Source organism: Thalia democratica, chromosome 3 (assembly GCF_965202585.1).
Source record: "Thalia democratica chromosome 3, ktThaDemo2.hap1.1, whole genome shotgun sequence".
Taxonomy (NCBI): Eukaryota; Metazoa; Chordata; class Thaliacea; order Salpida; family Salpidae; genus Thalia; species Thalia democratica.
Window position 1 is genome coordinate 8,781,159 of NC_139167.1, and position 25,055 is coordinate 8,806,213.

The window sequence follows — 25,055 nt, forward strand, 5'->3', positions numbered from 1 at the left end:
TTATAAAGTACCGTTATATATCAAAACAAAAAAATCTTTACTTTTTTTTATGTTGAGTTTTTGGAACTTTAATAGTTGTTTATGTATATTTCTAGTAACATCTAACTGTAACAAATTAATTAATGAACTATAACATATTTTCTACATTATTTTAGCTTGTTATTGAAAAAATAAACGCTAAAAAACATAAAAAACTCTTTAAACCTTTATTTTAAAACTAAAAAAAGCTAATAGTTTTATTAAACATAAGCATAACTACCTAATTTAAACAACTTTTAGTTTAAAATTTAATAAATTTGAAAGTAGTTTATTTGACCCATCTACTCGGCTGTTTTTTTCATATCTTCAAATGAAAATAGTAAATCTTATTTTTTGCCATTAATATATGTAATCTACCTTTATTTAAAGTTTTTTAATTGTATTAGATAATTAAATATTGATGGATCGCTTTTGTATAGCATTTTATAATACCTTAGACTACTTTAATAACTTAAAGAACTTTTTAAAAATATACCTAAAAATAAAAAAATCTTTAAGATCTGTGTTAACTAATAAGCATTGTGTTTACTAGAGTGAATTTAAAAGTAGAAATGAAAAAATTTTCATAATAGATTTCCATTGTATTAATTCAAATATATTAATACAACTTCAGCGTAATGACAAACATTTGCTCTGTCAACTAGCGAGTCAATCTTAATTTTTATTACAACAAGCACTTAAAGCATTCGAATTTCTCAATTATGTAGAAATATTAGTCTTTTAATTTTAATCAAGACAAACATATACAAAATAAAAATTATAAATTGCTTACATTAGTTTAATGATTACAAGATATTTATTGTCTTTAAAATATCTTAAATAAAAAACTGTGATTTTATAGCTACATATATGATTTAAAAATAAAGTTTAAACTAGCTGTTTAATTTACCCTTTTAGATTACGTATAAAAGTACAAATAAGTTTTCTAAAGTCAAAAAAGTAATATTTAACATTTTAAGGAAATAACGTAAGAACTTAAGAAACTAACATACATTTACAAGTAAAAATACGTATTAAGATAGTTTTAAACTATTTATTACAGATGTACATTTAATTCATTAACTGATCACCAAGGTATATATTTGTATATCAAGTTTAAGCAGGATCTAAAACTACAACATTAAATAAGTTTAAATGACACTGAAAGTGAAGCAGAAAAATAACTTACAAACAAACTTTATAGATACAAATGAAACTATTCAATAAAAAGTTTTATATTAATTTAGATCAAGGAACTATTTTGTTTTCATAACACAATTTAGTTTTGCTAACATAATCATGTAAAAACTCTAGTTAATATACTATTCCAAACTTAGCCTATGTAAATCAAATATCAGCTCACAGATTAATATATTAAACAGCTATTGATAATACTTTAAATAAGTAACAATCTTTTATACAATATATTCATTATTAAATAAAAGGTTCAGTCATTAGGAATAGGATCTTTTCCCTTTGTTTATGAATTTTCAAGTGCTTATTTCTACTTAAACTATAAGTAAATCTTCTTCCACAAACATCACATCCAAATGGTCTATCTCCAGTGTGAACTCTTATATGTACGTTTAAACTAGATTTTCGAGAAAACTTCTTCTTGCAGATGTCACACTTATATGGTTTCTCTTTGGTGTGAGTTAACATATGAGATTTTATATGATCATTTCTTGCAAACTTCTTCAAACAAACATAGCAATGAAAATCTTTTCTACCACTATGTATAACCATATGTCTTGTCAAGCTTCTTTTCAGGGTAAGCTTTTGTCACACATATCTAAATTAAATGGTTGATCATCAGTATGAACTACAGCATTGCGTTTTAACTTACTTCTCTGTGCAAAACACCTTTTGCAAACATCACATTGATAAATCTTTAAACCAGAATGAGTAAGTTGATGTGTTTTTAAACTACTTTTTTGTGTGAAAATTTTATCACAATTATCACAACAGTAAGGTTTTTCTCCAGTATGTACTCTTTCATGTCTAACCAATTCTGACTTTGATGTAAAATATTTTCCACAAGTTACACAAATTTGTCTTTAATGATTACCTTGCAAATTCATTGTAGATCAAATGCTAAATAATCATAAACTTTGAAAAATTAGTTGATGAATTTAAACGCTACAAAAGTTACTTAAAATATATAAAATCTTGAATGTTATTGATACAGCCCTTACTCGAAGCAATAGTATACTATTGCATTTTAAAATTGACACACTTTTAAAACAAATTACTTTGATCTTTAATATTTTAGGAAAAATTCTCTATAGTGTAAAAGCTTTTACTTCTATAAATTTACTTAAACGAATCAAAAAAAAAGTATATTTTAAAATTTTAAATCTATTTTACAAGTATTTTAGAAGAAGCATTATTTTCTTTTATTATCGAAGAACTTTGCTCAACTGATTGACACAAAAAGAATGTTTATGAACATTAAAATATACTCAACTGAAGTGTTGTAGTATATCCTGAAATATCGTTAGTAGGGTATCGTTAGAGTAATAATCTCTTATTTAACATATTTGATAAAAAAATTGAGTTGTTTTTTTTTTCGAAATGTTTTATTGACAAAAACATAGTCAATGATTTTTTTTCAATATATGAGAAATAATCAAAAGTACTAGTTTATAGTATAACGTCTTATAAAATTGTAAATCATAATAAAGAAAATCTATACTTACAAATTCGTTTACAAGGTATAGCTGTTAGTATTATAATTAAAATACTGAAATTAGTACTGAAAGCAACCTGTATATGGCATGGCAAAGAAAAAATAAAAAATAAAATTATTATCACAAAATTTGTTATAATTTAAAATATTCCTGTTTGTTATTTTTTACTGTTATAGATTAACTACAAAATTACTCAAGTTTTTGCATAAACGGTAATAAATAAGTGAATTTAGTTTTTAAGAGCTTTGTAAATCATTAAAAATTTTTTAGATAAAATAATTTACTTTTTAACCATCTAAAACTTACAAAGTAAAACATGTTAAATATATTTTCTTAAACTTGTATTTTATAATCAATTTAACAAATACAGATAGCGAAAACTGACATTAGTATAAGAATAAAAACATAATGTTAAAAAGAAGTTTTTATTTCTCGAATTATCAAAATTTGTTTTTATGTCCGATTGAATCTAAAGTTATAAAATAGACTGGTTTAATAAAATTGTTTAGAAGTTTAAAGAATTTGTTCTTTGAACATTTATTTAAAAATCATGACAAACTGCAAAACGTAGTAGTTTTATAATTGAAACATTGTGTGTACTAAATAAAAATGTAAAAAGTTTTCTGGAAACTGTAGCGAGTCAATCTTAATTTTTATTACAACAAGCACTTAAAGCATTCGAATTTCTCAATTATGTAGAAATATTAGTCTTTTAATTTTAATCAAGACAAACATATACAAAATAAAAATTATAAATTGCTTACATTAGTTTAATGATTACAAGATATTTATTGTCTTTAAAATATCTTAAATAAAAAACTGTGATTTTATAGCTACATATATGATTTAAAAATAAAGTTTAAACTAGCTGTTTAATTTACCCTTTTAGATTACGTATAAAAGTACAAATAAGTTTTCTAAAGTCAAAAAAGTAATATTTAACATTTTAAGGAAATAACGTAAGAACTTAAGAAACTAACATACATTTACAAGTAAAAATACGTATTAAGATAGTTTTAAACTATTTATTACAGATGTACATTTAATTCATTAACTGATCACCAAGGTATATATTTGTATATCAAGTTTAAGCAGGATCTAAAACTACAACATTAAATAAGTTTAAATGACACTGAAAGTGAAGCAGAAAAATAACTTACAAACAAACTTTATAGATACAAATGAAACTATTCAATAAAAAGTTTTATATTAATTTAGATCAAGGAACTATTTTGTTTTCATAACACAATTTAGTTTTGCTAACATAATCATGTAAAAACTCTAGTTAATATACTATTCCAAACTTAGCCTATGTAAATCAAATATCAGCTCACAGATTAATATATTAAACAGCTATTGATAATACTTTAAATAAGTAACAATCTTTTATACAATATATTCATTATTAAATAAAAGGTTCAGTCATTAGGAATAGGATCTTTTCCCTTTGTTTATGAATTTTCAAGTGCTTATTTCTACTTAAACTATAAGTAAATCTTCTTCCACAAACATCACATCCAAATGGTCTATCTCCAGTGTGAACTCTTATATGTACGTTTAAACTAGATTTTCGAGAAAACTTCTTCTTGCAGATGTCACACTTATATGGTTTCTCTTTGGTGTGAGTTAACATATGAGATTTTATATGATCATTTCTTGCAAACTTCTTCAAACAAACATAGCAATGAAAATCTTTTCTACCACTATGTATAACCATATGTCTTGTCAAGCTTCTTTTCAGGGTAAGCTTTTGTCACACATATCTAAATTAAATGGTTGATCATCAGTATGAACTACAGCATTGCGTTTTAACTTACTTCTCTGTGCAAAACACCTTTTGCAAACATCACATTGATAAATCTTTAAACCAGAATGAGTAAGTTGATGTGTTTTTAAACTACTTTTTTGTGTGAAAATTTTATCACAATTATCACAACAGTAAGGTTTTTCTCCAGTATGTACTCTTTCATGTCTAACCAATTCTGACTTTGATGTAAAATATTTTCCACAAGTTACACAAATTTGTCTTTTATGATTACCTTGCAAATTCATTGTAGATCAAATGCTAAATAATCATAAACTTTGAAAAATTAGTTGATGAATTTAAACGCTACAAAAGTTACTTAAAATATATAAAATCTTGAATGTTATTGATACAGCCCTTACTCGAAGCAATAGTATACTATTGCATTTTAAAATTGACACACTTTTAAAACAAATTACTTTGATCTTTAATATTTTAGGAAAAATTCTCTATAGTGTAAAAGCTTTTACTTCTATAAATTTACTTAAACGAATCAAAAAAAAAGTATATTTTAAAATTTTAAATCTATTTTACAAGTATTTTAGAAGAAGCATTATTTTCTTTTATTATCGAAGAACTTTGCTCAACTGATTGACACAAAAAGAATGTTTATGAACATTAAAATATACTCAACTGAAGTGTTGTAGTATATCCTGAAATATCGTTAGTAGGGTATCGTTAGAGTAATAATCTCTTATTTAACATATTTGATAAAAAAATTGAGTTGTTTTTTTTTTCGAAATGTTTTATTGACAAAAACATAGTCAATGATTTTTTTTCAATATATGAGAAATAATCAAAAGTACTAGTTTATAGTATAACGTCTTATAAAATTGTAAATCATAATAAAGAAAATCTATACTTACAAATTCTTTTACAAGGTATAGCTGTTAGTATTATAATTAAAATACTGAAATTAGTACTGAAAGCAACCTGTATATGGCATGGCAAAGAAAAAATAAAAAATAAAATTATTATCACAAAATTTGTTATAATTTAAAATATTCCTGTTTGTTATTTTTTACTGTTATAGATTAACTACAAAATTACTCAAGTTTTTGCATAAACGGTAATAAATAAGTGAATTTAGTTTTTAAGAGCTTTGTAAATCATTAAAAATTTTTTAGATAAAATAATTTACTTTTTAACCATCTAAAACTTACAAAGTAAAACATGTTAAATATATTTTCTTAAACTTGTATTTTATAATCAATTTAACAAATACAGATAGCGAAAACTGACATTAGTATAAGAATAAAAACATAATGTTAAAAAGAAGTTTTTATTTCTCGAATTATCAAAATTTGTTTTTATGTCCGATTGAATCTAAAGTTATAAAATAGACTGGTTTAATAAAATTGTTTAGAAGTTTAAAGAATTTGTTCTTTGAACATTTATTTAAAAATCATGACAAACTGCAAAACGTAGTAGTTTTATAATTGAAACATTGTGTGTACTAAATAAAAATGTAAAAAGTTTTCTGGAAACTGTAGCGAGTCAATCTTAATTTTTATTACAACAAGCACTTAAAGCATTCGAATTTCTCAATTATGTAGAAATATTAGTCTTTTAATTTTAATCAAGACAAACATATACAAAATAAAAATTATAAATTGCTTACATTAGTTTAATGATTACAAGATATTTATTGTCTTTAAAATATCTTAAATAAAAAACTGTGATTTTATAGCTACATATATGATTTAAAAATAAAGTTTAAACTAGCTGTTTAATTTACCCTTTTAGATTACGTATAAAAGTACAAATAAGTTTTCTAAAGTCAAAAAAGTAATATTTAACATTTTAAGGAAATAACGTAAGAACTTAAGAAACTAACATACATTTACAAGTAAAAATACGTATTAAGATAGTTTTAAACTATTTATTACAGATGTACATTTAATTCATTAACTGATCACCAAGGTATATATTTGTATATCAAGTTTAAGCAGGATCTAAAACTACAACATTAAATAAGTTTAAATGACACTGAAAGTGAAGCAGAAAAATAACTTACAAACAAACTTTATAGATACAAATGAAACTATTCAATAAAAAGTTTTATATTAATTTAGATCAAGGAACTATTTTGTTTTCATAACACAATTTAGTTTTGCTAACATAATCATGTAAAAACTCTAGTTAATATACTATTCCAAACTTAGCCTATGTAAATCAAATATCAGCTCACAGATTAATATATTAAACAGCTATTGATAATACTTTAAATAAGTAACAATCTTTTATACAATATATTCATTATTAAATAAAAGGTTCAGTCATTAGGAATAGGATCTTTTCCCTTTGTTTATGAATTTTCAAGTGCTTATTTCTACTTAAACTATAAGTAAATCTTCTTCCACAAACATCACATCCAAATGGTCTATCTCCAGTGTGAACTCTTATATGTACGTTTAAACTAGATTTTCGAGAAAACTTCTTCTTGCAGATGTCACACTTATATGGTTTCTCTTTGGTGTGAGTTAACATATGAGATTTTATATGATCATTTCTTGCAAACTTCTTCAAACAAACATAGCAATGAAAATCTTTTCTACCACTATGTATAACCATATGTCTTGTCAAGCTTCTTTTCAGGGTAAGCTTTTGTCACACATATCTAAATTAAATGGTTGATCATCAGTATGAACTACAGCATTGCGTTTTAACTTACTTCTCTGTGCAAAACACCTTTTGCAAACATCACATTGATAAATCTTTAAACCAGAATGAGTAAGTTGATGTGTTTTTAAACTACTTTTTTGTGTGAAAATTTTATCACAATTATCACAACAGTAAGGTTTTTCTCCAGTATGTACTCTTTCATGTCTAACCAATTCTGACTTTGATGTAAAATATTTTCCACAAGTTACACAAATTTGTCTTTTATGATTACCTTGCAAATTCATTGTAGATCAAATGCTAAATAATCATAAACTTTGAAAAATTAGTTGATGAATTTAAACGCTACAAAAGTTACTTAAAATATATAAAATCTTGAATGTTATTGATACAGCCCTTACTCGAAGCAATAGTATACTATTGCATTTTAAAATTGACACACTTTTAAAACAAATTACTTTGATCTTTAATATTTTAGGAAAAATTCTCTATAGTGTAAAAGCTTTTACTTCTATAAATTTACTTAAACGAATCAAAAAAAAAGTATATTTTAAAATTTTAAATCTATTTTACAAGTATTTTAGAAGAAGCATTATTTTCTTTTATTATCGAAGAACTTTGCTCAACTGATTGACACAAAAAGAATGTTTATGAACATTAAAATATACTCAACTGAAGTGTTGTAGTATATCCTGAAATATCGTTAGTAGGGTATCGTTAGAGTAATAATCTCTTATTTAACATATTTGATAAAAAAATTGAGTTGTTTTTTTTTTCGAAATGTTTTATTGACAAAAACATAGTCAATGATTTTTTTTCAATATATGAGAAATAATCAAAAGTACTAGTTTATAGTATAACGTCTTATAAAATTGTAAATCATAATAAAGAAAATCTATACTTACAAATTCGTTTACAAGGTATAGCTGTTAGTATTATAATTAAAATACTGAAATTAGTACTGAAAGCAACCTGTATATGGCATGGCAAAGAAAAAATAAAAAATAAAATTATTATCACAAAATTTGTTATAATTTAAAATATTCCTGTTTGTTATTTTTTACTGTTATAGATTAACTACAAAATTACTCAAGTTTTTGCATAAACGGTAAAAAATAAGTGAATTTAGTTTTTAAGAGCTTTGTAAATCATTAAAAATTTTTTAGATAAAATAATTTACTTTTTAACCATCTAAAACTTACAAAGTAAAACATGTTAAATATATTTTCTTAAACTTGTATTTTATAATCAATTTAACAAATACAGATAGCGAAAACTGACATTAGTATAAGAATAAAAACATAATGTTAAAAAGAAGTTTTTATTTCTCGAATTATCAAAATTTGTTTTTATGTCCGATTGAATCTAAAGTTATAAAATAGACTGGTTTAATAAAATTGTTTAGAAGTTTAAAGAATTTGTTCTTTGAACATTTATTTAAAAATCATGACAAACTGCAAAACGTAGTAGTTTTATAATTGAAACATTGTGTGTACTAAATAAAAATGTAAAAAGTTTTCTGGAAACTGTATATATAATTTTCAGTCAAAGTAGTAATATGTATTTGGTATTCGTAAACTTTCAATAAGTAAAATTTGAGAAAGAATTTCGGGTGTACAAGTTTTAGTTTTACCAAGTTATACAACTCAAAGCATTATTATAAGTTCTGTTAATCAGTTTTAGTCCTTTTTTATAAAGGTTAAACTGATCAGAAAAGATTAAAAAAACTGTATTGTGTAACATATTAATACAAAACTAAATATAACTGATGAGATACTGTTAAATAAAAAACATCTTCATTTTTATTTATACTTTGTACATTACCTTAATTTAATACTAACATTCTTAAAAATAATAAAACAATAATAAATTATTATTTTACTAATAGTCGTAAAGTCATTAAAAAGTAAATGAAACCAAAATAAAAACATATATTTACTGATAAATTTTAAATGAAACTAAAACTAAATTAATAAAATAAAATGAAATACAAAATCTTAATATCGTTAAAATTGTAAAATTAAATTATTCTGCAAAACATATTAAATTATTTTTTTTTAAAAACCAATAACTTTAAAACCTTACTTTTCTTTTATTTTATTAACATAGGTAGTAAGTACACTTATTTAAATTAGATTTGATTGTGTTCAAAATTTAGGTTTAATTTTTTTCAATGCGTTAGTATCTAGTAAATGTTTTTTATAATTAAAACAAGTCTTTACTTTTTGCATAACTTTGTATTTTTTTTCTAAGTTTCTGAAACGTTTAATTCTAAAACTAACTAAACTTGTGTTTTAATAATGCTGAATATCACTTTGTTTTTCAAAATTAAGTTGTTTTAAACTATAATGAACTAAAGTTCTAATTGTTTTACCTCTAGCCAAGTTAATATATTACGTAAAACTTTTTATGTGTCTTTTTTGCATGCTTGTTAGTTTATATACCACTTATGAAAATTTATAAGAACAAAATTCCTAAATATGATATTAAACTGTATTTGTTGAAAATGAGTCGATAATCGAAAGGTTTTATCTTACATCAGATCTTCAGATCAAATTTTTTAGCGCTTTTTTCTCGTTCAATATTTAATTAATAAATTTTATATTTGAAAATTAAGCTAAAACAAAACTTATTCTAGGAAAAAAAACAAATTACTACAAAATATTAACAAAGACTAGAATGTTATACTTAAAACCTTAAATTTTAGTCTTTTCTTAAACAAGCTATGAGTTTTAAGATCTAGTTAAACATAGATGAAATAATGAAAATATATGAGTTTTTTTTTTTACATATCAATCCGGCATACTTTAATTTAAAAAAATCATTAATTTATTTATACGTTGACACTGTCAATTACAGTTTCTAAACTAGACTTTTTAAGCAAGTTAAATTTTTTTCGTACAATTGTACAATAATACAGCTCATCGTTTCTGACCTGCAACGTTTTTAAATCAAAAACAACAACATTCAATAAGTGAGTTTACTGCTTTATCTTAAAAAATATTTAATCTAGTATATGTTTTAGTAAAATGTGCTGTGTATTATATTTATTGTATTTTGTTATGTACTTGTTATTTTTTTGAAATTTAAGATCTCGTACAAGCCCGTAAAGAACTTTTTAACAAATTTCCATTATAGTTAAGCATAACTTCTAATAATTTAAAGAAAAAAACATTGCTCTGCATACAAGCGAAGCACAAGTTTACTTTTGATTGCAACTACCTACTATATTAAAGCTTATTATATAGATTTTTATGTTTATATTTAGAATTCATATATAATAAAAAAGAAAAATTTAATAACAAATACTTATAAAAGTAAAATTGCAAATGTAGTTATTTAACACTATTTATGACACTTATATATATACAAAAATCTTATAAATAAACCAACAATGCATTTTTAAATTTAGTTTCAGCTGTACTTATAAAAACAAATAAATTAAAAATCTTAAAAAACTCTAACAATTACGCAGATGAAAACAAAAGTTTTTAATCTACTTAAATCATAAAAACTAACAGATAAATCTACTTAAAAAGAACTATTTTAAAACAAATTATAAAAGGTATTTGTTTTAATAAAACATTTTAGTTTCACATTAAAAAACATTTCAAAATCGTAGTTAGTATATTTATTCAACCTAAGCCAATATAAATTCTGTATCAGCTCAAAAAGTAGTACGTAAAATAGCAATTTATAAATTGTCGAGTAAGTAATAACCTTTTATACAATATATTTGGTATCAAAAATAATTAAATGAATTATAAATAGGAACGTTGTCATTGTTTATGAACTTTAAAATGAAAATTCCTATGAGAACTATGCCTGAATCTTTTACTACAAATATCGCATCTAAACGGTCTATCTCCAGTATGAATTCTAATATGAGTGTTTAAATGATGTTTCAGTGAAAACTTTTTCTTGCAAACTTCACATTCGTAAGGCTTTTCTTTAGTATGAGTTAGTATGTGTCGTTTTAAGACAAATTTACGAGCAAAATTTTTCTCACAAATATTACACTGAAAATCTTTTCTACCACTATGTATTAACATGTGTGTTTTGAAATTATGTTTTAGAGTAATAAAAAAAAGTTTGTCACACTGTTCGCATTTAAATGGTTTATCATCAGTGTGAACAATTGTATGTTGTTTCAAATTACTTCTTTGTGAAAAACATCTTTTACAAACATCACATAGATTAATCTTCAAACCAGAATGAGTAAGTTGATGTCTATTCAAAGTACCTTTTTGTGTAAAACTTTTATCACACCCATCACAACTGTAAGGTTTTACTTTCAGTATGAGTTCTTTCATGTCTAACCAACGCTGACTTCGGTGTAAAAATTTTCCAAAAATGTCTTATATGACAACGTTGCAAATTTATTGTAAACCAAATGCTTAATAATCATAAACCTCCTAAAATTAGTTGATAATTCAAATTAAAGGCTACTTTAATTATATAAGTTAAGATTCAGTTAAAACTCGAAGTAATATTAAACTACTGCATTTTGAAACTAGTACAGTCTAAAATAAACTGCTTTGGTTTTTTTTTTTTTAAGATATACATTCCACAGTGAATAAAATTTTACTACTCTCAATTTACTTAAATCAATCAAAAAAAAAGATTACGTTTTACACTTATTTTTAAAACAGGATCGTTTTTAGTATTACCAAAGATTTTCATTCAATTGATTAAAAGCATAATAAATTGCTAAAGCATTCAAATATACTCAACTGTAGTCATGTAGTATATACTGAAATATATTTATTAGATAAATAAAACTTCAAATTAACTATTGTTTAACTCATTCAAAAAATGTTGAATTACTTCAATCTTTTTTGAAATGTTACATTGACAAAAAAAAATAATTTAATTCAAACAAAATAATAATTAATAAAATAATTTCTAAAAATTAAATTTTTCCTATGTAAATTATCTTAAAAGCTTTGTGTAACGATGGAATAACTGTGATAAATATAAGATATTATTAGTGTTTTCGTTTCTAATCAGGTTCTATTTAAAAATATTGCTAGCATTTCGGTTACAGTTTAACGATAAGTTTCATACAAAAATTCAAATTTCAGTCTTTCAAGGTATTGTTGTATAATGATCGAAACTTTATTGTTGCTACTATTTAAAGAGGAGTAGTTTAAAAATGCAATATGGTTGTAGTACTTTTACAGAGTTTTTTACAACTTTTGATAAATTAATTTTAATTGTTGTATTCTAAAATAAAATAAAGATTTGTTTTAGTTTAATTTTTTTATTTCATAATATTACAAAATAGTTTTGTCTATAAACCAAAATTAAAATAAACCAAATAAGCTGGTTTGAAAATTTTTGAAACTAAATCTAATCTTATCTACAGTAGTTAAATCTTTTTAATTTAAATAAATAACTTGAGTCTAAGCTATATATCTATAAATACTACCTTTGACCGTCCTAGATTTTCGCTCCATGTGTAATTTTGATACATGACTAAACTTGATTTTTCAAATACCTAAATAATCCACCAGATTTTAAGACCAAATAGTCCTTGAAAACTAGTATAAATACTAGAAATGTTTACCAATTGTTTTCATTTACTTGTTTAGTAAAATTTGTAATCAAGATTTTACTTTATTTTAATAAATATATGTGTTTTATCATAATAAAGATTTTAATATTTATAAAATAAATGATTTATTAGCAAATCAAACAATTGTAAAACTTATACTTATAATAAGCATTGTACAAACTTTAAAAACTTAGTTAAACCCCTTTGATTAGTAAACTACAGTCTGCTATAATACTTCAGACTTGTGTTAGTATATTAAAATGAGACTCTTTTTTTTATTAACTAATGACTTTTACTAAAGTATAATGATAATTAATTGAAGTCTTTTACAGTTTGTGATTATAAAGAAAATATCTTATTACTGAGGTTATTCAATAAAAAGTTGGTCTTTTTTATGCTTATAAAATTCAATTTCATGGAACAACAAAAAATGTAAACACAAATTTAAGTTTAAGAAATAGAATACCGACTTTAACTATTTATATTTGTTGGCCCAATTTACTTGAATCCAAATACTTAAATCTTGTTTTTAGACTTATATTTTTTATGTATGTTGTGTTTAATGCAGTAACTTAAAATCTATGTATTTACTTACAAGGTTTACGCTTCTTCACATTTTAGTTTTCATAAAGAAAAAATTGTAAAAAATTATTAGTTAGTCATTTTGTTATGACATAAATACAATTTGTCAATTATATATATATTAATAAACTTCATCTAAGTATTTATATATACAATCTGAGTTTTAATTATTTTTTTAGTTTACATGACGTAATTAAATTTTTAAAATTAAAAAATACTCTATACTAATAACATTTCAAAACTTTAAAAAAATAATGTAGTTATTTTATTTACTTAATAATAACAATTTTATAAAGGTAGTTGAACCCGCGAAGCAGTTTCATAATAGAATACCATTGTATTTAAGTAAAACTTAAAATAGTAATGGAAATAACAAACATTTGCTCTGGCGAAGCACAAATTTACTTTTATTTTAACAAGCAATTAAAAGGATTAATTTTCGAGCTGTAAAAAATAGTATTTTACTTTTAATCTTAACAAATGAAGAACTTTAATACTTGCTATTAAAAACTAACACATTAATTTCATTTTAATTCAAAGATCACTCCTATTATCCTTAAACAAGTTAAAAGACATATTTTGTCAATCAATTTAATTGATATAAAAAAAATGATAGTAGTGCTATAATTATTAATTAAAAGTTTAGTTTAGCTAGTGAACTGTATTAGATAAGGCACAAATTATTTTTTTATATGTAGAGAATTTATATCGTGTGTTTAAATAAAATAAAGGTAAAAAAAGATCAACATTTGTTTAAAAAATTAAAATAACAAACTTAAATTACTTTATACTATTTATTGACATCTACACATGTACAGTTTGATAAATTTGCTAGCAAGGCATAAATTTATAAAGTTAAAGCGGAAGTTAAAAACAAATATATAAAAAATTTAAAAAACTAAAAGTTCTGCCGATAAATAAGTTCTAAACAAGCTCAATTTTTTTCTAATACGGAAACAGCTAAAAGTTGCCAAATATTATATTAAGTTAAACAAAGGAACTATTTGGTCTTAAATAAAAATTTTATTTTTCGGATAAAAATATGTAAAAAAGCTTAATTATTATAATAAATTAATCTTAACCAATATAAATCGTATATCAGTTCACGAAGTAGTATATAAAATAGCAGATTTAAATTGTCGAATAACTAACAAACTTTTATACAATATATTAATCATCAGATAAATTTTAAATCATTAGAAATAAGAACTTCTGTCATTTTTAATGAATTTTCAGTTGATTATTCCTATGTGAACTTTGTGTGAATCTCCATCCACCAACATTACATCCAAACGGTCTATCTCCCGTATGAATTCTAATGTGAGTGTTAAATTTTTTTTTTGAGAAAACTTCTTCTTGCATGTTTTACATTCATGAGGTTTTTCTTTAGTATGAGTCAACATGTGCTTTTTCAAACTACTTTTTCAAAGAAACTTCTTGTGACAAACATCACACTTAAAATTTTTTTTGCCACTATGTATTAACTTGTGTGTTGTCAAGTTTATTTTCAGGGTAAAACATTTGTCACATTGTGCATATTTAAACGGTTTTTTATCAGTATGAACTATTGTATGTCGTTTTAAACTTTATATTCTAGCAAAAAATGTTTTGCAATCATCACATTGATAGATCTTCAAACCAGAATGAGTAAGTTGATGTGTTTTCAAACTACCTTTTTGTGTAAAACTTTTATCAGAAACATCACAGTTGTAAGGTTTTTCTCCGGTATGAATTCTTTTGTGAACAACCAATGCTGATTTGAACTTAAAGAAGCTTTACCCACAAGTTACACAAAGATGCTTTCCATCGTCATCTGACATTTTTTTTGTATTACAAAGGTTAATAGTCATAAATTTTTTAAATGGTTAGTTTGTTATTTTTAACATTGCCCTTTGCATGAAGTACTTTGTGTCTTAAAACCTTAAAAAATAAATTGTATTTTTTCTTCAAAAGCTAGTATTAAATATTTTGATATAAGTATTTTACTCAAGTAAGGCTATTTAAAATTAAAATGTTATCTTATTACTTTGGGTAAAATGATAAACAAAAAGTTTTAACAATTTCACTTTTGAGTTAGTTCTTTATTGAGGCGAAATGTTTTCATAAATTTAATTTGTATTTACTTTTTTTTATGATATAAAACTTTTTTATTTTTCCTATTAAATTTAAAAATTTTCCTTGAACTAATGAACAGTAAACTCAATGAAATGAAACTTTTAAACTGTTAAAAGAAATTGATTCGTTTGAAATAGTCTTTTAACTAGTTTGTAATTTTAAACAAAGACTCACAAAATACTTTGATTATTAAAAAAAATTATTTCTAAAAACAAAGTCACTAAATTACTAAAAAAAATATGTTAGATAAAACATTCTGGTATGATAATTTAGTAAATAAATGAAGTATACTATTAGTCAACCTTTAAACACTTACATACAACCAACATTTTCATTATGAGTATCAAAACTAATATTTGATAACAAAAAAAATACTGGCATGGTAAAATAAGAAATAAGCAAAAAAAAAGTTTATAAAACAAATGTAGTACATTAAAACAAATTTTAGTCTTATTATGGTTCTTTGTTATTTTATGACTTTAATAAGTTTAGAGTACAAATATTTGATTTAATCGTAATAAAAACTAAGTGGTTATGGTACTTCTCAAAGCTTTTTAAAACTGTAACTAAGTGTTAAAAATCAGGCTTCTTAAAAGTAGATAGTGCTTAAGAATCTAAAACTTACATTAATTTTATAAAGAAAGATTACTAAAACAAATATTAGTTAAAACTTTAAATAAAAATATTAAGACATACTTTTATTAATAGTTAAAAAAATATTAACTTTTATTATGAATGGTTATTAGCATTTTTTGGTTTAAAAAATTTAAATTGTCTTTAAAAAAGATTTTGATAACTTGTTTTGTTTTAAAAAATTAATTAATTAGTTTAACTAAAACCATGAGCTTTAAAAATAAAATAATAGGTTTTACAGAAATTTTGTTTTCTAGGGCTGAACTTAATGTATTGAGATAAATTCATGCTGCAGTTTTATTTTTAATCACAAATTTAGACTTAGTTAGAAATTAAAGGACGGTAAAAAAAAACCATTTTAGGTGAAAATTATATATTTAAGGTTTTATAACAGCATAAAATGGTTAAACACGTTTTGAAAGTCAATGTTAACATAAAAAAAAATATTAATATTTGTTTATGTTACATCTCGTTTATAAAACTAAACAAAAAAGATAGTATAGAACTTTTTGACTTTTGTTTTGATTAAGCGTATAATTTGCAAAATTGATATTCTTACATGTTGAATATTCTTAAAATAATGTTCAAAGCCACTGTCAATTTTTTTTGTCACATTACTGTGCTTTCAAATTTGTTAATTTAAGAATGTATTACACAAAATAAAATTTCTTCCATATAAGTACAACTTTTGAAAGTTAGAATTTACTTATAAGCTAAACAACGTAATTAAGTGTTGAACTTTTAACTAAAAAAAATAACTTAACTAGCATTGTGCACTAATGATTAATATTTTGTCAAAAGTTTGTATATTTACTACGAACTTATATATATATTCACAATATTGGTTTAAATAAATGACTAACTTACACAAAATCGTATTAATAATGTTGAAATTTTCCAGATAACTTAATCAAAAACTATTTGATTTTACGTTTAAATTAGTTATTTTTAGAGAACTTGGTTTTAGTTTTATTCAGATTTTCACAGAGAATTTTTGTTTCTATATTTAATTTTCTGATTAAAAGTGAAACAGCAGCATATTACATGGCACATGTTTCCCAAAACAAGTTACCAAGTTTATTAAAATAGGTTTAAGTTAATTTTTCAAAGAAAACCTTAGATTATCATTTCGTTTGTCTATATTTATTATTGCAATAACAAATTATTGATATTTTAAATTAGCAAGTAAAAATAAGACTTCAACACATATGTTGTTAGAATGTACCTCAAACCTAAATTGTTTATTGGAGTTTTCAATAATACCCTTACAGTTATTAAATTGTACTATTTTACCAAATCGAAAATTTTAACAAAGTATTTTGTGGTTTAATTTAATTTAAAAAAAGTCTAAAAATAAAGAAGATTCTGATATTATTAAATCAGCATAGTTTATGATTAAATTTTGTCAAAAACAAATTTGTGTGAAATTAAATTTAACTTACAAACAATTATAGCAACTTGGTTAGTTTAATAAGTCTCAAACTCCTGAAAACTTTCAATCTGCCTTTTTTAAATAAATAACAGTCAAAAAACTTTGCTACAGTTATGGGTTGCTCATTTCTTCATCTTTAAAACTATTTGAATGGAGAAAAATCTTTCAAGTCTGTTAAAAGCAAACTAATAATTAACTAACAACGTAAGCTGACAGCCTAATTTTAAAACAAAATATTCAAGGAGCAGAAATCTTAGTCATAGTTTAAGTTTTAGTTAGAAGAAAGGGTATTCAATGGATCAGATTTGTGATGCAATGCATACTTTAGGCTAGTCGAGTCTGGTTTTAGTGTTAATCATTGATAGGAGTTTGGTTTTTATAAGGTTATTAAAACAACTGAAATACAAATAACTACTAGCTATTTTTATATTTTTGCTTTAAATTACCCATTACTTAAAAAAAACTGTATTAATATAGAAAATTGTGTTTAAGTCTGCAGTTTTCATAAGCTTGAAAAGTTTTGACATAAAATTAAGTAAATCATTCGTACTTTGTTGAAAATTAAAATTTTAAATTGTTTTCATTAAAAATGATGGTTGCATTTAGAAAATCAATTTTCATAAATGATCTATACTATAAAAACTTATAACATTTTGTGCATACTACTACATAAATAAAACTAAATAAAACCACTCAAACACTTTGAAGACTTATTTTTGCTTTATCATCTAATATGTAATTGTAACTATTTTACAGTAAATAATTGTACAAGTAAACTAGTTTTGTAATGATTTTTAATTCATGTTTTTTTTTTGTCATATCCGCGTGAAAAACTGCTAACCTTATAGAAACTTAACTAAATATAGATAACTTCAAGTTGTTTAAACAAACTAATAAAACTAGCGTATTCTTGGAAACCTGAATAATGTCAATAAAACATTCATCAAAAATTTATTGTAAAAAACAAATTTTATAAAACATTGTGAACTGTTGTTACAAGTTTAATAAAAAAAATTTTTTATAACTATTAAAAGTTATTGATTGAAAAAATATTTTTCTCTGCCCGATTTAAATTAAAAGTTTAAATTTCATGATCTAGTTAGTCTTATCGGATATTTTAATACACTTTTCAATCAATAGTAAAAATGAATTCAAGCTATGTAAGTATTAAGAAAACAAAATTTTATAATAAGGAATAAAATATCATTATTCATTTCAACTAGCAATAGAACTACTTAAGTGTATTACTTATTGTAAGAACCTGATTAAATAAATTATACAGGGCTTTATAGAACAAAAACATAGTGTAAACTAAATTATATATTTTTAAATGTTTAAACACAGTTTTTCGTGTTAAGTGGTTTTAAAAATTGTAATTTAAATGTATAATACAAGCTATAACTAAATATTAAGTAAAAATATAAAACTATTAAGTATAAAATATATGTTAGTTGATATGTATTAAACCCAATTTTGGAATTTTGAAGCAGTAGTGCACTATTCTTGTTTAATTAAAGTAGTTTTTTTATTAATTTTTTTTCGTTGTAGATTAAAGTGTAGTTATAAAGACTAAATAGAAAAGGTCATAGAAATTTTTGTGAATGTTTGTAAAATTACACTTTATTTTCCGTATTTGAGATTCAAACAGTTCAGTTTTTTTAATTTTACTTTCAAAACTGTTTACTTAAGTTTTATCTTAGAATAATAATAACATGTTTTTATGAGTGATTAAACTTGCAATATTTGATAAACAATGTAGTAAAAAATATGCAATAATATTTTACATAACTTATTCAAATAGTATTTCATGTTACTTTAGTATCCTTATCCAGCCATTAGTTAGAAAAACTAAAAAAATTTTAGTCGAAATAAAAAGGTATTGTTAAGAATAAACCTTTTGAAGTTTTTATAATGTCGTGGAAAAAAGGTTTTCGTAATAAGCAACTCGATAATTAAACGGTTCTATGCGCAAATATTTTTAGCGTTTTTTTTCAATACACTGTTACTAGTGCTAATAAAAGAAAAAACGTTTTAATTGTTGTGTAGAATCTAAAATGGTTACTAAATTAAAGCCTTTCAAATCTTTTATTATTTTTAAACAAATACAAATTAATCATTTTTAGAATTAACTTAAATTGACATAAATTTTTAAAAATATTAAAATGTTTGGCAATAAATTGACTTTTTTTTTTAATTTGAAACATTTAGCAACAAATTAAATATAATAATATAAGAAAATTAAGACTAATCAAGTTATTTTGTGAAAAGAAAACTACATAGTTGAAAATTTCCTTGCTGTACATGACGCCATCTAATTTATCCAACAAACCACATGGTAAGTTTTATAATTAAAAGATAATATGTTTGTAAATAATCATCTTGAGTTGATGTTTACTGCATTTTCACCTGAAGTTGCTTATTTAAATTTATTCACTATCATGTAACTTAATTAATTGAAAAATTACCTGGTTGAGTTTTAATATTATTTTAGGTAAAATCAAGAAAACTTTCAGTAAACATATATTAGAAACCCTTATTGAGATACTGTTTTATTTGTAAACTTTAATATTAATGTTATTTGTACACTTATTATGCTTGTAGAGCTGTGTTTTCACTACTGTTAGTTGTTAATTAAAAGTTGAAATAAGTTTACGAAAATATATGTTCTATAAGAATAATATTATTTTAGATTACTCTAGAAAATTTATGACGCAGTTTTCTAAAATATCTTTGAATTTAATTTAAAAGTTAAATAAGGTAAATATATGGCTAAAAAAAATCAATTAGATATTAAAGAAAGTGTTCATTAGACTTTGTTTTTTCATTCAAAATAATGCGGAGTTTAACTTTGATAACAATGTTAAAAAAGTAAAGCTAATATGGGTAAAACCTGTTCTATATCAATTTTAATGCTAAAAAGTTGTTCCAAAATACTCTTCCAAAATGTTGTATGAAAAATAGTGTTTATTTAATTATTGTTTTGACACATTTTAATTTTTTTAGAAGTTGTCTGTTTATTTTAAATTAACTTTTACGCACACCAATGTACAGAGGTGCTTATATTCAAACCATCTTTTTAAATAATACTTAAGTTAGTAAAAACGCCTCAAATTAATGTTCTCAGATGAGCAATATCTGTTGTTGCTTTTATCTAGATCGATTAAAGTTCTTATTTAATTTTTTGAATTTAAAATTTCAGACATTGCTAAAAGCGACTTTTTGTTGTCACTAAAGATTTTAACAAAAATCTTTTACTACCACCAACACAAGTTCTTTAAAAAAGTTTTTATTTCTAAACTATGTCTCCTTTTAAGTATTTACTTTTGCTACTTTATAACTTGTCTGGACAAATTTTTCTCATAAGTATGTAATTACTGAAGATAATCATGTGCTTTGTTGAAACTGACTTAAGCGAGGTTTTTATTGTTTCTTGCAACTAACTGTCCTCCTAACTAAGTTTTGTGATTCTTATAATCGTCTTATATTTAAAATTTACTCTTTTTTATAAGCAATATTTTTATTGCAGATAAAGCAATAGATAATTTGTACAATAATCAATAAAAAAAAAATATTGATTGTTAAAGAGTTAATAAATTGTTATACTTTTGTTAAAAATATTAAGATACTTAACTGTCCATTCAAGCAGACTTATAATGTTTATTTTTGCTGTCAATAAACTTCGTTATTTCTTTATTTCGTGAGTTTTGTTTAAAACAGGGTTGCTAAACAAACAAACTAGTTGAAAAATTCACACTAGGTTAAATCTATTTAAGAAATTTTAGAAAACTTATGTGTGTGTGAAATTTTTATTTCAAATATACTTTTTATAAATCTTTGAACTCTCAGAATAGTTTTTATGACTGTAGTGAAATTTATTAATAGTAATTTATAATTTTCTTTTTTACATATTTTGTACTTTTAATGATGATACTTTCTTTTATCTTTTACGCTTTTGTTTTTTCAAAGCAAGTGTTCGGCTTATTCAATTTTAAATAAACTTGGGCTGATTTTATGTAATTCAGTTTTATGTAAACATTTAATATAATTTAGACATTTTTGCTTTTGAAGTGGCAACCATGTAAAAGACTAACTATTTACTAATAAGGTATTTTGTTAGAGTATTCAAGCATTACTTTTGTTAGAAAGTTGTTATAATTTTTTACTTAACATATAAGTATTAGATTTAAATACTTAAGTCGTTACTGAACCACAATAGTAATAACACCATAATAATAATAAGGCGTCTGTCTAATAAAAAAAATGCGTAAAATATATATTTTTTTTCATACATGCTTTGCTTGTTTAAATACTTATGACTAAACGCCTTATAAGGTTAACCTACTGTAAATGAACAAATAATAGAATTGTTTAGATTTTTTTATAATAAACAAAACATGTATATTGTAAGCTACTATTAAAACATCATTAAATATTTATGAAGTTAGATTATAACGTTAAAAAAATGTGACTTAATTTATAACGTTTAAAAAATGTGACTTAGTTATAAAAAACAGCAAACAATCTCTTTTACTTCTTATATAAAATGTGTGTATTTTAACCAAAGATGACAATTAAGTAATGGCAAGTTTTTAGGTTACTGTATGTAACCAAATATATATGAATTTATCTAAGTAAAACAAATTCGCAAGTTATAAAAATAAATTTTTTTATTAAGTTGTTTTTATGTTTTTGTATTCGCTTAGTAAGCTAAATATTAATATGAAAATAAACAATCATTTAAAAATAGCCTTGCTATAGAAGTACTTTTTTGAACTTAACTTTGGTTTTTTCTACAGTTATGAACAAACATTGTGTAAAAACTTACACTATCAAAATAGTAATATGGTATTTAAAAACTAAACTAACTTTAACAATATACATAACAAGTAGAAATAATGAGAAAAAATTTGATATTTATCACATTTCTGTGCTACAAAATTTTATTGCAGTCGCTTAACAAAAACCTTATCGGGTAATATATAATAATTTTCTAAAACTTGTTAAAGTTCAAGTCTGTGTGACGTCATGTTTAGCCTAATATAAGATAAAAAAAATCAATTAAAATTTAATTTATAAAAAATTTTGCGTTTGGTAGTTTTTTAACATTTAAAAAAAGTTAATTTAAAATTAGAAAAAAAAAAGATTTATTTTATAATTTTTAACGTGTTTTTATACCTATTATATTCTTGTTTAGAACTTCTACAACAAAAAACAATTTTTTAATAAATACAATTAACACATGAAATTAAGAAAGAAAACCAGAAAAATTTTTTAACTTTCTTTAATAATATTTCGGTTTTTAATATAAAAGTTGAATGTTATGTATACAAAAGTGTTTTTAAATAAAAAGTGTGAAAATTTTTGAAAACTCCAGGATGTTTAGCGTACGAAAACTTAAACATTAAATTTGTTATTTATTAATATAATATAAACTAATTTTATTATTAGAACTAATATGTTATGTTTTCAAAACTTTTTGGAATCACCTTAATATATATAAAATAATCAAGCTACTTATAATTTTTTAATTGAAAACATTTAAATAGTATATTGTTAGAATATTAGAATACATCTAGAAAAACATAAGTTGTACAAAAGTACCAGTTTTTTTGACGTTTGTATCTTTTTGTTACAAAAGTGTTATTTTTTAAGTACTTGTATCTAACAAAACGAGTTCGTCTACTTCTAAAACCTAATTCTTTTATGATAATTAAAAGTTAGAAATGTATCTATAAATAATAAAACTGTTACCTATTAAATATATTCATAGTAAAACGATTTAAATATGCTTTTGATAAGTCTATTACTACATCTTATTTTAGTTATTCATCCGAACAAGTATTATCGATTTAATTTAGAAATAAATTATTACTACTAAACTCTAATATTCCATAAAATAGTTTAAAACATTATTTGAGAGTATGTTGTAGCAGTATTTTAAAATTAAAATATTAAGATAATAATCAAAATCAATACAACTAACCACAATAAAGCAAATTGTACATTAACACTACTCAAAAGTTTTTGAGTTACATGCAAGAATTGTAAATTTTTTGTTTTGACTTTCTTTTTATGGTTATAAGAGTTTATGAATTTGTACGAATTAGATATATTTTTCTCTTATAAACTTGTTTTCCGATATTGGCATCTAAAATTAAATAAATAATAACAAGTGAATATAATAACATAGTTTATGACTAAAAACGTTTACGTTGACGATAAAAAAAATTTAGTAGTTTTTTCAGGGGTAGCGCAACTCTAAAGAAGTTAATGCTAAAATTTTGAAAAAAAATTAAAATACTTTAAGCGCATTTTATATCTTTTGTGTTGGTAATTTGAAGAATAACTACTTCTCAATTTAGTTTAATAATTTATCAACAATGTAAAATCTGTAACGAAAACAAGTAAAAATATAAACACTAAAATGAGCTATAGTCTAATTTTTCTACATAGTTAGAGTAAACAATTTATTAAAAATTATCTACAATACTAACAAATAAATCTAATTTTAAACTTTTGTTTTATTAGTTTAATAAAAAATGTCCAAAAAAAAAACGCTTTACAACTTCGTATAAGTAATCAAATGTTATTAATATATTTCATGAGTTTTTAATATTAAGCTGTATTTTAGTTTTGTGATTTATGTTTTTAAAAGTTTTTACTCTGAAATACAAAATTTAATACCAACTTGATTTTAAAATATTGTAAAAAATATTCAAACTTATGTTACAAACCTCTTTTATCATTAAGAATAAAATGTTAAGTAAATTACAGAACAATAAAAATGAACATTTAAAAATAAAGTTAAGACGTTCAACAAAATAAAACTTAACAGTTAACAAAGCTTAAACTTTGGCACACTACTGAGCTTTTAAAGTTTGTTCAAACAGGCAGTTATTGTCAATATGAAACGTTGATTTAAATAGTTTGTTTTTATTTATTTTTTTTTTTAAACTAGCATTTGCTGTGTTAAGATAAATGACGTCAGTAGATGATAATTAATACATCAAAGTTCTTTTTTTTAAATTATTAACCAAACTTTCATCGTGCACTTTTGTACCTTTTGTTAATAGTTTTTTCTACAACAAAAAACAAGTTAGTTTGACATATGATATAAAAGTATGAAAGCATTCCAACATTGACATTTCTTTACATTTAAACAGGACTATAAGAATTTCTTATTACTTGTTAGCAAGAAACTATGTTGATAACAGTTAATACAAAAGATAAATGTAAATAATAGTAATTATTTTAAAAACTCTGTTTACTTTCGTGCCTTTTACTCAAACAATACAGATTTAATTATTTTTAACCATCGGATGCTATAAAATGTTCAATAATCATTCTTAAAAGTAAACAGATATTTATAGAAATACAAATGATACTTTAAGTATAAAACTCATTTAAAATGATTTTTGTATTAGTTTTTATATAAAACTTTTTTTTAATCAGTTTTCTATGACTTATAAAAAAGCTCTTTTGACATACTTGGTAGCAAAGAAAAGTTTTGAATTAATTTATATTTTTGAAAGGCTGTAACACAAACATAAAATTGATATCTGAAAAAAAGATATAAAAGAAGTCTTTAAGACGTGTTTTATT

At 22.7% G+C, this 25,055-nt stretch overlaps 3 protein-coding genes across 3 annotated transcripts; all 3 read right to left on the reverse strand.

Annotated features, from left to right (window-relative positions):
- Positions 1-1,784: 1,784 nt before the first annotated feature.
- LOC145832065 (uncharacterized) lies at positions 1,785-4,760 on the reverse strand. Its single transcript, XM_082939425.1, has 3 exons — positions 4,522-4,760; positions 4,178-4,438; positions 1,785-2,073 (listed from the first exon to the last, which is right to left on the reverse strand). Exons 1-3 carry the CDS (start codon positions 4,758-4,760, stop codon positions 1,785-1,787), a joined length of 789 nt encoding a protein of 262 aa, XP_082795551.1.
- A 2,014-nt stretch (positions 4,761-6,774) lies between these two features.
- LOC145832066 (uncharacterized) lies at positions 6,775-7,421 on the reverse strand. Its single transcript, XM_082939426.1, has 2 exons — positions 7,183-7,421; positions 6,775-7,099 (listed from the first exon to the last, which is right to left on the reverse strand). Exons 1-2 carry the CDS (start codon positions 7,419-7,421, stop codon positions 6,775-6,777), a joined length of 564 nt encoding a protein of 187 aa, XP_082795552.1.
- Positions 7,422-10,913: 3,492 nt separating this feature from the next.
- On the reverse strand, positions 10,914-11,447 carry LOC145832067 (uncharacterized). Its single transcript, XM_082939427.1, has one exon. It carries the CDS (start codon positions 11,445-11,447, stop codon positions 10,914-10,916), a length of 534 nt encoding a protein of 177 aa, XP_082795553.1.
- Between the last annotated feature and the right edge of the window lie 13,608 nt (positions 11,448-25,055).